Here is a 12676-nt window from a genome sequence, read left to right as displayed (position 1 = left end):
AAATCACTAGTGTCCAAGATTTGACAAAACATCAATGAAGAGTTTAGGGCAATGATCACATTAGTATCAGATTTGAGAACAACATTGGTGTTAGTTTCCATTTTAAGATAACATAACTTGGTCCTTCATGTAGTTCTTCCTTGATTACCTGGACACAAACAAACTTACTTTATGGATTACTTAGTGTTTGGAAATATTAAAAAGCTTAAATCAATTCTGATCAGTCAGAAACAATTTGACAGCGGCTACAGAGAACACGCTCACATACATATACACCCGAAAGATCAACATTTGCCATCCTAAAGGTCTAAAGAGAACCACGAGCAGTCTATACACACATGCACGTTCCTACTCCCCCAAAGTGTTTGAGTGGTTGAGAATAATAATTTAATTGCAGTCCTTCTTCCCAGATTTTGCACCCTCCTTCCCCCCACAATGTGTTTCTGAGGTTAGGGTTTAGCTACTCACCATTGCCTTTGGGGTCGCTGAGAGCGGTGGGAGGGACGACTAATGAGCGATGACTTCCAAAGCAACATTCCTTGGAAAACCGTCTCCTGCAGTCATCATGTACCTGAAACGACAAGAGAAGAGCAGAGAAAAAGGAGGGAGGGAGAGAAAAGGATAACACTGATCAGTCTTCAGTTCCAGTCCCCAAATGTAGATCCTTAGTATTCAAATCTCGCTTTCTGAGATGTGGTGTCATACGTGTATCCCTAACTCACCTGGACACCTCCATTCCACCCCAAGCCTGCACTGTTGCTGACTGAGGCCTCAGAACTCTGGTCCCTTCAAAGGTGGCTTTCAGAAGATACCCATCTACAGGTACTGAAAAGTCACCAGTTCTATGGCACAATCTTAGTGGCATACAGAATCTGGAGCTTACTTGCAGTATGAGTGCTAATTCTGATATTCTGATTTTACCATTCAACCCTTACAATAACTGTGTGTGGCAGAGAGAAGACCTTATTAGGTTCATTTTAGAATTTAGGTTCATTTAGTATGAGGATATCAAAGCTCAGAGAGATAAAGGGTCTTACCCAAGGTCAAATAGATAGGAAGTGACAGAGCTGAGACTGATTTTCCCCAGATTCCTGAGATCTTCAAGTACAACTTCCTAGACAATTACACAGTTTCTAGGGGATATGAACCTGGCCTGGTTAATTCAAAAGCAATTAAAAGACATTGCCAAATTTCTCCTGAGGGATAAAATTGCCCCTAGTTGAGGATCACTTCTTTAGTAGTGTTGTAGTTAAGAACATTGTCTTTGCAGAATTATGTGTGATTTAAGATTCTTTTGCTTACTGGCTGCATGACCTTGTGCAAATCACTTTACTTTTCTGAATCTCACTTTCCTCATCTGTAAAATGGAGACAATGAGGCCTGGTTTAGGGTTGTTGTAACGATTAAATGAAATCATGTATATAAAACACTCAATACATAGTGGCATTTTTAATAGTGTTTTATAACCATTATTAATTAACAAAGATTACAGGTTCCTAGGAAATAGTAAATGAGGAAAGGAGAAGGTTTCTTAGGGGAAGACTCAGAACTTATTTTTTAATTGCCTATAGTGCCATTAGAGAGTTCAGCTTTCCAATTTGCTAGTAGGCCTTACCAATTTAAAACCATCAAATATAAGAGTCTTAACTCTTTCTCCCAAAGACTCTATAGCCAGTTCTGGAAAGGCAGGATATGGAGCTCTATACTATGGAACCTATATAATCTATTTTGGATAAGGGTAACTGAGATTTCTATCTATGTGTATGCACTCAAGCTTCAGTTCATTTCTTCTCCAGAAGTCAAGTTCTCTAAGTATCAAGAAGATGAGAAGAGTCTTACCGTAGAATTACACCAAAGACAGCGGAAATCTTGAAGTCTTTCATAACTGCCACATCTCTCATGACATACTGCACACTGAGAGCCGGCAGGCATGTTTCCTTCTACCCATTGATGGGGCATGGTCTGCTGCAGGGTAAAAAGAGACAACAAGAAGTTAGAAATACAAGGAAAGGAAGGTCCAACTGGAATAATTGTACTACCCCATGGACGACATTAGGTAAAGGCCCCAAGTTCCTCACGGTCCTGTCCTCCCTGCTGCAATACTAGTGACCAATGAGAGGTGGGAGTGAGGGGTTTTCATTCTTCCACATTGATTGGATTGTGAGTCTGGGGAAGAGACATACTTTGCTTGACTAGAGACAGAAAGAAGTCATCCTTTCTCTTCAAGTCCTGGTTGAAGAGGAGATGGGAGAAGGCGACTGTGGGAGGGCATAACAGGTACTTACTACTTCATCTGCAGGAAGGAGGAGGTCATCAGTGATGGACAAGGTATTCCACTTGCAGTCTTTGCTTGCTCTCAAAGCACATAATCTGTGAGATTTCACTTTGCATACTGTGAGAAGAGGGAGAAAAATGATGGTGTGAATCTGGTGTCAATGAAGATTCTAATTCCCTTCCCTAAATTGCTCTTAAAGTTAAAATCCAGATGCATTCTAAGTAGTTCTGATCCACCTCCAAAGGCCTATTTCCAATATGATCCTGTTTTTTTAATTCTTACTGGCTAAACTTTCTACTATCTAACTTGAATGGAAATTGATATAAGAATGAGGTGATTTCTGTCTTTTCAACCCTTGTGACCATATAATCCCATCTCCAACACCCATATACCCAACCCTCCATTTCTATTCATGAGAATTACCCCTCATTCTAGTATCCTTCCTGCCCCTTTCCTCAGTCAGGGTCAACCTCACACCAGAGTCAGTGACCTAGTGTGAGTCAATGATACTAAAATCACATGAGCTCCCTTACTGCATCTTTACCTACTGAGCTCAACTTCTTAAAGGAAACAGAAAGGTACCTTCACAGATGATAGCATCTCTAGATAAAGCAGGAATGCTCTCTCGACAAACATTGCAGTGCTGGGTTCGAGGGCTGTACTTGGAGTACCAATAGTGCATTCCAACAAGGAAAGGGTTGTTTTCTGCTGCAGGTATCTAAAATAAATCAGAGATGAGAGAATGGAAGGTTAATCACAGAGATGGATTAGGGAAGGCCAGAAAATCTGCTGCTAAGGCTAAAATGGTCTACTATATAGGTGTCAGAGTGTGTAGAGGGGAAGACTGAATGTTGGAGTCAATACCTGTTTTATGTTTTTGGTTTTCTTTTGTTTTGCCAGTCATTTTAGGAAGTGAAAAGAATAGAGGGGCAGATCCTGGACTAGGAGCTGAAGGCAGGAGCCATGACCTTTATACTGCTTGACCAACCACTGTACTGGTTTAGTCCAACCAAAATTTGTTCTGTTAGTCTTGGCCTTGGTTCTCTTTAAATAGTAAGCAAAATGAGATGGTGAGTTAGAAATTCAGTGATATCCAAATGCTCTGGCCAGGGAGAAAAGGGAAGAGGAACGGCTCTGACTCTGGGCTAAGGAATACTTATCAGACTTTCACTACCTCCTGGAGACATATACTCCCCCTTGTGGCCCTTCTGTGACCAGGCAAGCAGAGCATTGCTTTTCCTGGACAAGTTCATCTCAGGGGCCTCTTGCTCAAATATTCTTTTCTGAATACCATGCTCTGACTGTCTACAGAAGTTTCCTATTAATCAACTTCATTCATTCAACAATTAATTAAACAAATATTTACTGAGTAACTACTATGTGCTTGACACTTTAAAGCACTTGGGATATAGTGATGAACAAGACAGAGTCCCTGCCCTCATGGAGTGACATTCTGTTTGATGTTCTATTTTGTGGTATTGAATTTGATATTTATTGTTCATCTGCCTGTGAATGCTGCATTTGTAAATCACAGTCTAACTCTCATGATTGTGGGGAAAGCACAGGGTATATCAGCAACTAGTTTTGGGTTGAAAGCAGAAGGGAGGAGTGGGCACTGAAACCCCACAAATTTGTTCTGGATGTGCCTTCCACAGGACTCTTCCAACTTTTCTCTGATTCTGTGAATGTCAGAATTTCTCCTTCTCTCTCTCCTCTGGAATTTAGACATAAGCATACAAACAGCTTTTTATTCTTGGCATTATAATGGGCTGGGTGTATAAAGACATGCGAAAGCTTTAAAAAGAACTATATATTCTCCCTGACCGTCAGCTGATATTGAAAGAGAGCTGTTGAGGGCTCTGGCGTATTATGTGTTCAACCTTGATCAATTTACAGGAATTAGCCATCCAAGACATAGCCTGCACATAGCACTCTCTCATCCCTCCTTCCCCCTTCTGGCATGCTGGCTATGTGTTAAGCCACTGCTGGAATGACCTGGAAGCTTCTGGGAGAAAAAGCTACTTTGATGAGCTAAAGGTTTGTATGGCCTGGGATTGCTTTGTGATTGCAATGTTTATTGTACACTGAGACCCTGGAAAGCTCTAGGAAAATCAGAGTAGAAGGTGGAGAGTCCTGAGGAAGTGACACAGTCTGAATTTTCAGCACTTTTCTATCCCCCAAGCCACTAGATTGTAACTCTACAAAAGCATTTTCCTTCCTTCCTCCAATCTCCTTCCCTCTTCCAATAATTACTAAGAGCCTACTGTGTGCCATATACTGTGCTAGGCATGGGACCTGCAGAGATGAATAAGCCACAGTTGTTTTCCTCAAGGAGCTCATAGTGTACTTGAGGAAACAAATTATGAAACAGATCATTCCAGTACAGAGTAACAAGTGAGCTCTTCTAAAATGTGAAGGGTTCTGGTCTAGCCCCATGGCTCACTCGGGAGAGTGCGGCGCTGGTAGTGCCGAGGCCACGGGTTCGGATCCTATATAGGAATGGCTGGTGCGCTCACTGGCTGAGCGTGGTATGGACTGCACCGTGCCGAGGGTTACGATCCCCTTACCGGTCCAAAAAAAAAAAAAATGTGAAGAGTTCTACAGGACCAAGTGGAAGAAATGCAGAGCTCTGTTGGGGTAAAATTGAATTTCATGGCTTGATTGGCTACAGAATATAAAGGAATATATAAAATGTTGAGGAGATGGAATTTATATTCCTTGTGTACATCCTATTCTATAAGGAAACTTTGATGCATCCAACCCTGGATGAGTTTGTGTACTGGGTTGAATTGTGTTCCCTTCCCCACAAAATATGTTAAAATCCTAACCCCTGGTACCTGTAAATGTGACATTGTTTGGAAATAGGGTCTTTACAGATGTAACCAAGTTAAGATGAGGTCATACTGGATTAGAGTGGGATACAGAGACACACACAGAAGAACACCTTGTAAAGATACAGAGCACACAGACGCAGGGGAGAGCATCATATGATAATGGAGGCACAGATTGAGGTAATGCATCTGCCAGCCAAGGAATGCCAAGGTTTGTCTGCAATCATCAGAATCTGGGAAGAGGCAAAGAAGAATCTTCCCCCAGTGCCTTCAGAGAGAGCAAGGCCTTGCTGACAGCTTGATTTTGGACTTTTAGCCTCCAGAACTGTGAGAGAGTATGTTGCTGTTTTAGTTAACCCTGTTTGTGGTTATTTTTTACTGCAGTCCTAGAAAACTAATACAGGTTTTGGTACTGGGAAGTGGGGTACTTCTGGAACAGATACTTAAAAATATGGAAATTACTTTGGAACTGTGTAATGGATAAAGGCATGAAGAATTTTGAGGCACATTATAGAAAAAGCCCAGATTTTTTGAACAGAATGTTGCTATAAGTATGACCTTTAAAGGTATTTCTTGTGAGGCCTCAGATAAAAATTAGGAGCATATTATTGAAAACTGGAAGAAAGGTGGTCTTTTTTGTAAGCCGGCAGATAACTTGGTTGAATTTTGTTCTACTATTGGGTGGAAAACAGAATGTGTAAGCAATAAACCTGAATATTTAGCTGTGGGTATTTCCAAGCAAAGTATGGAAAATGCAGTTTGGTTTCTCTTTGCTATTTATAGGGAAATGCGAGAGGAAAGAAATACACTGAGGAAGAAAGTTTTATTAGTCTGCTCAGGCTGCTATAACAAAATACCATACTTGTAGGCTGGGTGGTTTAAACAACAAAAACCTATTTTCTCACAGTTTACAGCTGGAAAATCTAAGATCAAGCTGTCAGCCAATTTGGTTCCTGGTGAGGGCTCTCTTCCTGGCTTGTAGATGGCCACCTTCTTGCTGTATGTTCTTATGGCCTGTAGTGGATTGAATTATGTCCCCCCAAAACTCATTGAAGCTTGAATTGTGTCCCCCAAGTTTTATGTATTAGAAACTTAGCCCTCACTGTGACTGTTAAGAGGGTAGGAAATCCTGTTATGGTAATTGAAAGGTGGAGCCTGGTGATTAGATTGTAGGACTGTGCAGTGAAGAGATGAAAAATGGTGGTCAGGAGCATGGTTCTGAGGGCTTTAAAAGGAGAGAAGAGTCTGTCTTTCTCTCTCTCTGATCTCTCTGCTTCCACCATTTTGCAATGTAAGACCACTGGGTCACTATCACCACCACCAGATGGACTTTGGAATTTCCAGCATCAGAAACTGTAAGCAATAAATTTTGTTTTCTTCATAAATCACCCAGTTCCATGTATTTTGTTATAAGCAACAGAAATGGACTAATACATGGCCTTTCCTCAATGTTTACATATGGAGAAAGAGAGAGCAATTTGTCTCTCTTTTCCTCTTCTTATAAGGCCACCAATCTTATTGGATTAGCTCCCCACCCTTATGACCTCATTTAACCATAATTACTTACTAAAAGTCCTATTTCCAAATACAGTCACATTGAGGGTTAGGGCTTCAACATATTAATTTGAGTGGGTGGGCAACACAATTCAGTTTATAGCAGAACTATTAAGTGAAAAGTCACCAGAACTTGAAGATTTGGAAAATGTTTAGCCTATACATATTGCAAAACACAAGAAAGTGTGCTCTGGAAAGAACACCAAGGGTATGGCTGGACAAACTTTTGCTGGAGAGATTTGGTATGGATCCAATTAACTATTTCAGCTTGGACTGAAAGGGACAGACATGGAACAAAATGAAGGAAGATTATCAGATTTCTGAGATTCTATAGGCGTGAGACAGACTGATAATGTTACCCAGCTGTGAATATATGTTATCCTTCGAGAAAATGGAAGAATGACTTCCAAGTGTGGCTCAGAGGCCAGGAAGGCTGCTGAGAGAGGCTCAGGGGCTAAAGGTGCTGCTGTTGTCACCACAGGCCTAAACAGTGCAAGCCCAAGGGGCGGGGGCATTACATCCTTAGTTCCAGAGAATGGGATTGCCTCCTTGGCTCCAGAAAGGGGGGCCACTTCCTTGGGTACAGAGGGGTGGGGGTGCTACTCTTGTGGACTGAGAAGGTGGGGCCAGAGAACAGAACATCCAGCCACAGAGAATTATTCCCAAGCCTGGAAACCTAATGGAATTTGCCAACTTTATTTAGACCAGTAACCTTTTTATTCCTTTCATTTTCTTCATTTCAGAATGGGAATATCTACCCTATACCTATCCTGACATTGTATTTTGGAAGCAGATAAACTGTTTTCTAAATTTCACAGGTCCACAGATGGAGAGAAATTTTTCCCCAGGATGGACCCTACCCAGAGTCTCTCTCATACCTGGTTTAGGTTATTTAGAAGATGAGATTTTGGACTTGGAGTTGATGCTGGAATGGGTTAATTCTTTGGAGGATGTTGGAATGGGGTGGATTTATTTTGAACATGAGAAAGGCATACATTTTGGGGGCCAGAGAGTAGGCTGTTGAGGGTTGAATTGTGAGTTCCCAAAAGATATGTTTAAATCCTAACCTCCAGGACCTGTAAATGTGACCTTATTTAAAAATAGGGTCTTTAAAGATAAAGATATAATCAATTTATTATGATGTCATACTGGATTGGATAGTTCCTAATCCAATGACTGGTATCCTTATAAGACGAGGGAAACTTGAACATTGATACACACAGAGAGGAGAACACTATGTGAAGATACAGAATGGACAGACACAGAGGAGAGCACTATGTGATGATGGAGGCAGAGATTAGTGTGATGTCTGAAAGCTAAGGAACATCAGGGATTGCCAGTAACCACCAGAAGCTAGCAGAGGCAAAGAAGGATACTCCCCCAAAGCCTTTAGACAGATCACAGCCCTGCTGATACCTTGACTTTAGACTTCTAGCCTCCAGGACTGAAAGATCATAAATTTCTGTTGTTTTAAGCTACAAAGTTTGTGGTAATCTGTTACAGCAGCCCTAGGAAACTACTACAGCATGTCATTACAGACCTTTGTACTTGTTGACAGAGATTAAAAACCCATTTTAAAGACAGATTCAAAACTATGGCATGTACATGAACAACTGATCTTTAAATTCTGAGGAAGGCAGTTTGACTTAAAGCTTTCAGTGTGTGGTTCCTGTGTTTTCGTGTTTGATTTTTATCCTCTCTAAAATACTTAGGTGAATACATTCATGCAGAGTCCATTGTTCCAATCACATTTATCACTTGCAGTGGGCCAAATGTTTGTGTCTAAATTTATATGTTGAAATCCTAACCCTTGATGTGGTGTGGTAGGTGGGGTTTTTGTGAGGTGCTTAGGTCACGAGGGTGAAGTCCCTCATAAATTGGATTAGTGCCCTTATAAAAGAGACCCCAGCGACCTCTCTCACTTCCTTTTCTGCCATATGAGAACACAATGAGTAGATGGCTATTTATGAACCAGGAAGTGGGTCCTCACCAGACACTGACTTTACCAGCACCTTGATTTTGGACTCCCCAGCCTACAGAAGTGTGAGAAATAAATGTTTGTCTTTAAGCCATCAAGTCCGTGGCATTTTATTGTAGCAGCCCAAACTGACTAAAACAGGAATTGGTACTGAGAAGTGGGGGTACTGCTATAACAAATACCCAAAGATGTGGAAATGGCTTTGGAACTGGGTAATGGGTAGAGGCTAGAAGAGTTTTAAGGTTCATGCTAGAAAAATCCTATATTGCCTAAAATTGAATGGAATTTTAAAGGTAGTTGTGGTAAGTGCTGATAAAGAGAAGAGGAGAGGTGTAGCAAAAACTTCTATCTTCTTAGAAAATACCTAAGTAATCATGAACAGAATCTTGATAGAAATATGGGCAGTGAAGGCCATTTTGATGAGGTCTCAGATGGAAACAAGAAACATGTTATTGGACAATGGAGAAAAGGTCATCCTTGTTATAAAGTGGAAAAGAACTTGGCTGAATTGTGTTTGTATTCTAATGTTTTGTGGAAGGAAGAACTTGTGAGTGATTAAATTGGATACTTAAATCAGGAGATTTGGTTTCTCCTGACTGCTTATATTAAAATGTGAGAAGAGAAGTAATGTCAGCAAGATGGCAGAATAGAAGCTCTCTAGCTTCATTCCCCCTTTCCCAACATAAATCCAATTAGCAATGATGCACAGGCAAGAATACCATTGTGAGTATCTCAGAATTCAGGACTGAGGATGAGACACCCCTTTGGACTGCAGAACTGAGAAAAGCCATGATCAGACAATAGGAGGAATGGTTTACTTTGAATGTGCTGCTCCTCCCCTAAGCCAGCACAGTGCCACACAGAGAGAATTCCCACGAACTCACAGTTTCTACAGTGGGAAAAGAGAGTTGGAGGCAGACATTCAGCTTCCCCACCATTTCTTGGACCCTTCTCAGGAGGCTCACTTCTTTCACATCCAAAGGGAAACATTCCAGCAGGGCTTGACCACCTGGGGTCAGTTAGAAACAAAGAATGGGAGTAGGGCTCACAGTAACCAGTGCACAGATCTTGGTTGTCACTCTGCATTCCAGCCAACAGAGGCACCACACCAGAGAAACTATCCAATAGCATCATGCTGCAGGAAACATGGTCCACTGATCTTCCAGTCTCAAATCACTTGCTGGCTTACCCACTCAGCCTGGGTATTGTCATTAAGTGTTCCCAGGTCAAGAGGCAACTATCGGTCAGTGATTTACTCATGGGGGGAGCACCTGGCCCTGCCCTACACTAGTGGCAGGGAGGTGATCCAACTAATTTCTGTTGCTCACAGTAAGCCTTCCCCAGATCAGGAAGCAACTTGCAGGTCAGCACATATCCATGGAGGGAGAATCTGGCCCTGCACAACCCTAGCAGCAGAGAGATAATCCAACTACGTTCCAGTGCTTGCATTAAGTCTTCCCCAGATCAGGAAGAAACTTCAGGTCAGTGATTACCCACAGAGGGAGTATCTGGCCCCACCCAACTGCAGCTGCAGAGCAGTGACTCCACCAAACCTCAGTGCTCTGCTTAAGCCTACCCTATGCTAGGAGGCAAGCTCAAGTCCACACATATCTGTGGATCACAGCCTCTTGTCCTTCCCACCCAGTGTGGCTTAGCAGCAACCTGAGACCTCACTGAGCCTCAGAGCTCATCATATAGCCCTGCCCAACTACAGATTCCAACAACAGTACCACCCAATCAGGAAAGACAACCTTAGACCCTGCCTGATCAGCGATGATTGCAGAACCCAGCCAGCAGCTTCACTTGACAGTGATTTCACCAGATAAGAGAGAATAGGTAGAAATACTATTTGATCTCAGAGCACAGAAAATGGCCCTGCCCAACTAGAGAACCTAATGCCAAGGACTGCCTGTCTGGGGTTGCTACTAGCCAACCCTTGCAGAATCCCAGGCTAGACTAAATAGTAAAGTTCTACCACCAGCAAAGAGCACTGGCAAAGGCTAGACAAGGTGACCATTTCCTAAAATGTGCAGGCATCAATGTAAGGATACAAGGATTATGAAAAATATGACACCACCAAAAGAAACTAATAAAGCTCCAGGAACGGATAGAGAATAAATGGATATTTATGAAATGACTGACAAAGAATTCAGAATAATCCTTTTAAAGAAGTTTGGGGAACTGCAAGAAAATAAGGATAGGAAATTAAATGAAATTTGGAAAATAATTCATGAACAAATGATAAGTTTGAATGAAAAATAGAAACAATTAAAAAAATCCTAAAGGTAAAGAATACAAAACTGAACTGAAAACTTCAATAAAAAGCTTTGACAGCAAATTCAAACAAGCAGAAAAAAAAATCAGTGGGCTCAAAGACAGGATATTTGGAATTATCTAATCAGAGGAGTAAAAAGGAAAAAAAAGAATGAAGAGTCCTATGGGAATTATGAGATACCATGAAGTGAGCTAACCTTTGCATAGTAAGAATTTCTGAAGGAGAAGAGAGAGAAAAAGACCCAGAGAGCATTTTTAAGAAAACAATGGCCAAAAATTTACCAAATCTGGTGAAAGATGAAAAAATCCAGGTACAGGAAGCTCAGAGGTCACCAAACAAATTGAACCCAAAGAGGAGTTCACTAAAACACATCATAATCAAATTATCAAAAATCAAAGACAAAGAAAGAATATGGAAAACAGCAAGAGATAAGAATATATCACATCTAATGGAACCCCAATACAGCTTTTAGTGGGTTTCTCAGTAGACACCCTACAAGCTAAGAGAAAGTGGAATGATATATTCAAAGTGCTGAAGCAAAGAACAACAACAAAACTGCCAACATAGGATACTTCACTCAGCAAAGGTATCTTTCAAAAATGAGGAAGAAATAAAAACCTTCACAGAAAAACAAAAGCTAAGGGAATTCATTCTCACTAGGCTTACTTTACAGAAATTTCTGAAGGGAGTTCTTTAAGATGAAAGAAAAATCTGTTAATTAATAACAAAAAATAAAAATAAAAATACATAGTGATATTAGTAATACATAGTCATACTCTGAATTATCTAATACAGTAAGTGTAGTGTGTAAAGCAATTTTATCTCAAGTAGGAGGGTTAAAAGACAAAACTATTAACACCAACTGTAGGTACAACAAGTAGTTACATTGTTGCTACAACAGTACAGTGGTATTGTAGCTACAATAAGCTACAGTCTGTGTTGTTAAGGGATAAAAATTACTTAAAAAAAGCAAATTTTGATATCAAAATTATGGAGGGGAGGAAGTGAATTTGTAGAGTTTTTGCATGTGATTAAAGGCATGTTGTTATCAGCTTAAAGTAGCCTGTTCTAAGGATAAGATATTTTACATAAACCGTGTGGAAACCACAAAGCAAAAACCTATAGTACTTGCACAAAATGTAAAAAGAAAGGATTCAAAGCATAAAACCACAGAAAATCATCAAACCACAAAGGAAGATAGCAAGAGAGGAAGAAAGAAACAAAGGGTCAACAAAACAATCAGAAAACAAATTACAAGATGGCAGTAGCGAATACTTACCTATCAATAATTACTTTAAATGTAATAAATGGATTTAATTCTCTAATAAAAAGACAGAGTGGCTGAATGGATTTTAAAAAGTCAAGATCCAACTATATGTTGCCTACAAGAGACTCACTTAACTAGTAAGAACACACATAGACTGAAAGTGGAGGGATGGAAAAAGATACTCCATGCAAATGGAAACTGAAAGAGCCAAGGTAGCTATAATTATATGAGACAAAATAGACTTTAAGTCAAAAGTTATAACAAGAGACAGAGAAGGACGTTACATGATGAAAACACAACAATTGTAAATACGAGGGTATCTCAAAAAGCTCATGGAAAGTATTATCTTCTAATTCTACTTTTTCCATGAACATTTGAAGTATTTCGTATATGTGCACCTAACATTGGAGCACCTAAATATATAAAGCAAGTATTAAATGATCTTGAAGGGAGAGGTGGACTGTAATACTATAACAGTGGGGACCTCAATATCCCA

General features: G+C 40.5%; 1 protein-coding gene across 1 annotated transcript in view; it reads right to left on the bottom strand.

Moving 5' to 3' along the window:
* Nucleotides 1-12676, bottom strand: part of DGKK (diacylglycerol kinase, kappa) — a gene marked incomplete at its 5' end in the record, with an annotated part of 76345 nt that overhangs the window by 43994 nt on the left and 19675 nt on the right. The window contains 4 exons of the mRNA XM_008593186.1: nucleotides 469-571; nucleotides 1840-1965; nucleotides 2286-2392; nucleotides 2858-2993. Of these exons, the coding sequence (XP_008591408.1) occupies nucleotides 469-571; nucleotides 1840-1965; nucleotides 2286-2392; nucleotides 2858-2993 (472 nt within the window). The remainder of the gene's footprint in view (nucleotides 1-468; nucleotides 572-1839; nucleotides 1966-2285; nucleotides 2393-2857; nucleotides 2994-12676) is intronic.

The sequence above is a fragment of the Galeopterus variegatus genome, unplaced genomic scaffold (assembly GCF_000696425.1).
Source record: "Galeopterus variegatus unplaced genomic scaffold, G_variegatus-3.0.2 Scaffold8855, whole genome shotgun sequence".
Lineage (NCBI taxonomy): Eukaryota > Metazoa > Chordata > Mammalia > Dermoptera > Cynocephalidae > Galeopterus > Galeopterus variegatus.
Note: the sequence above shows the minus strand (reverse complement) of the source record. Positions and strands in the feature narration are given on the sequence as shown.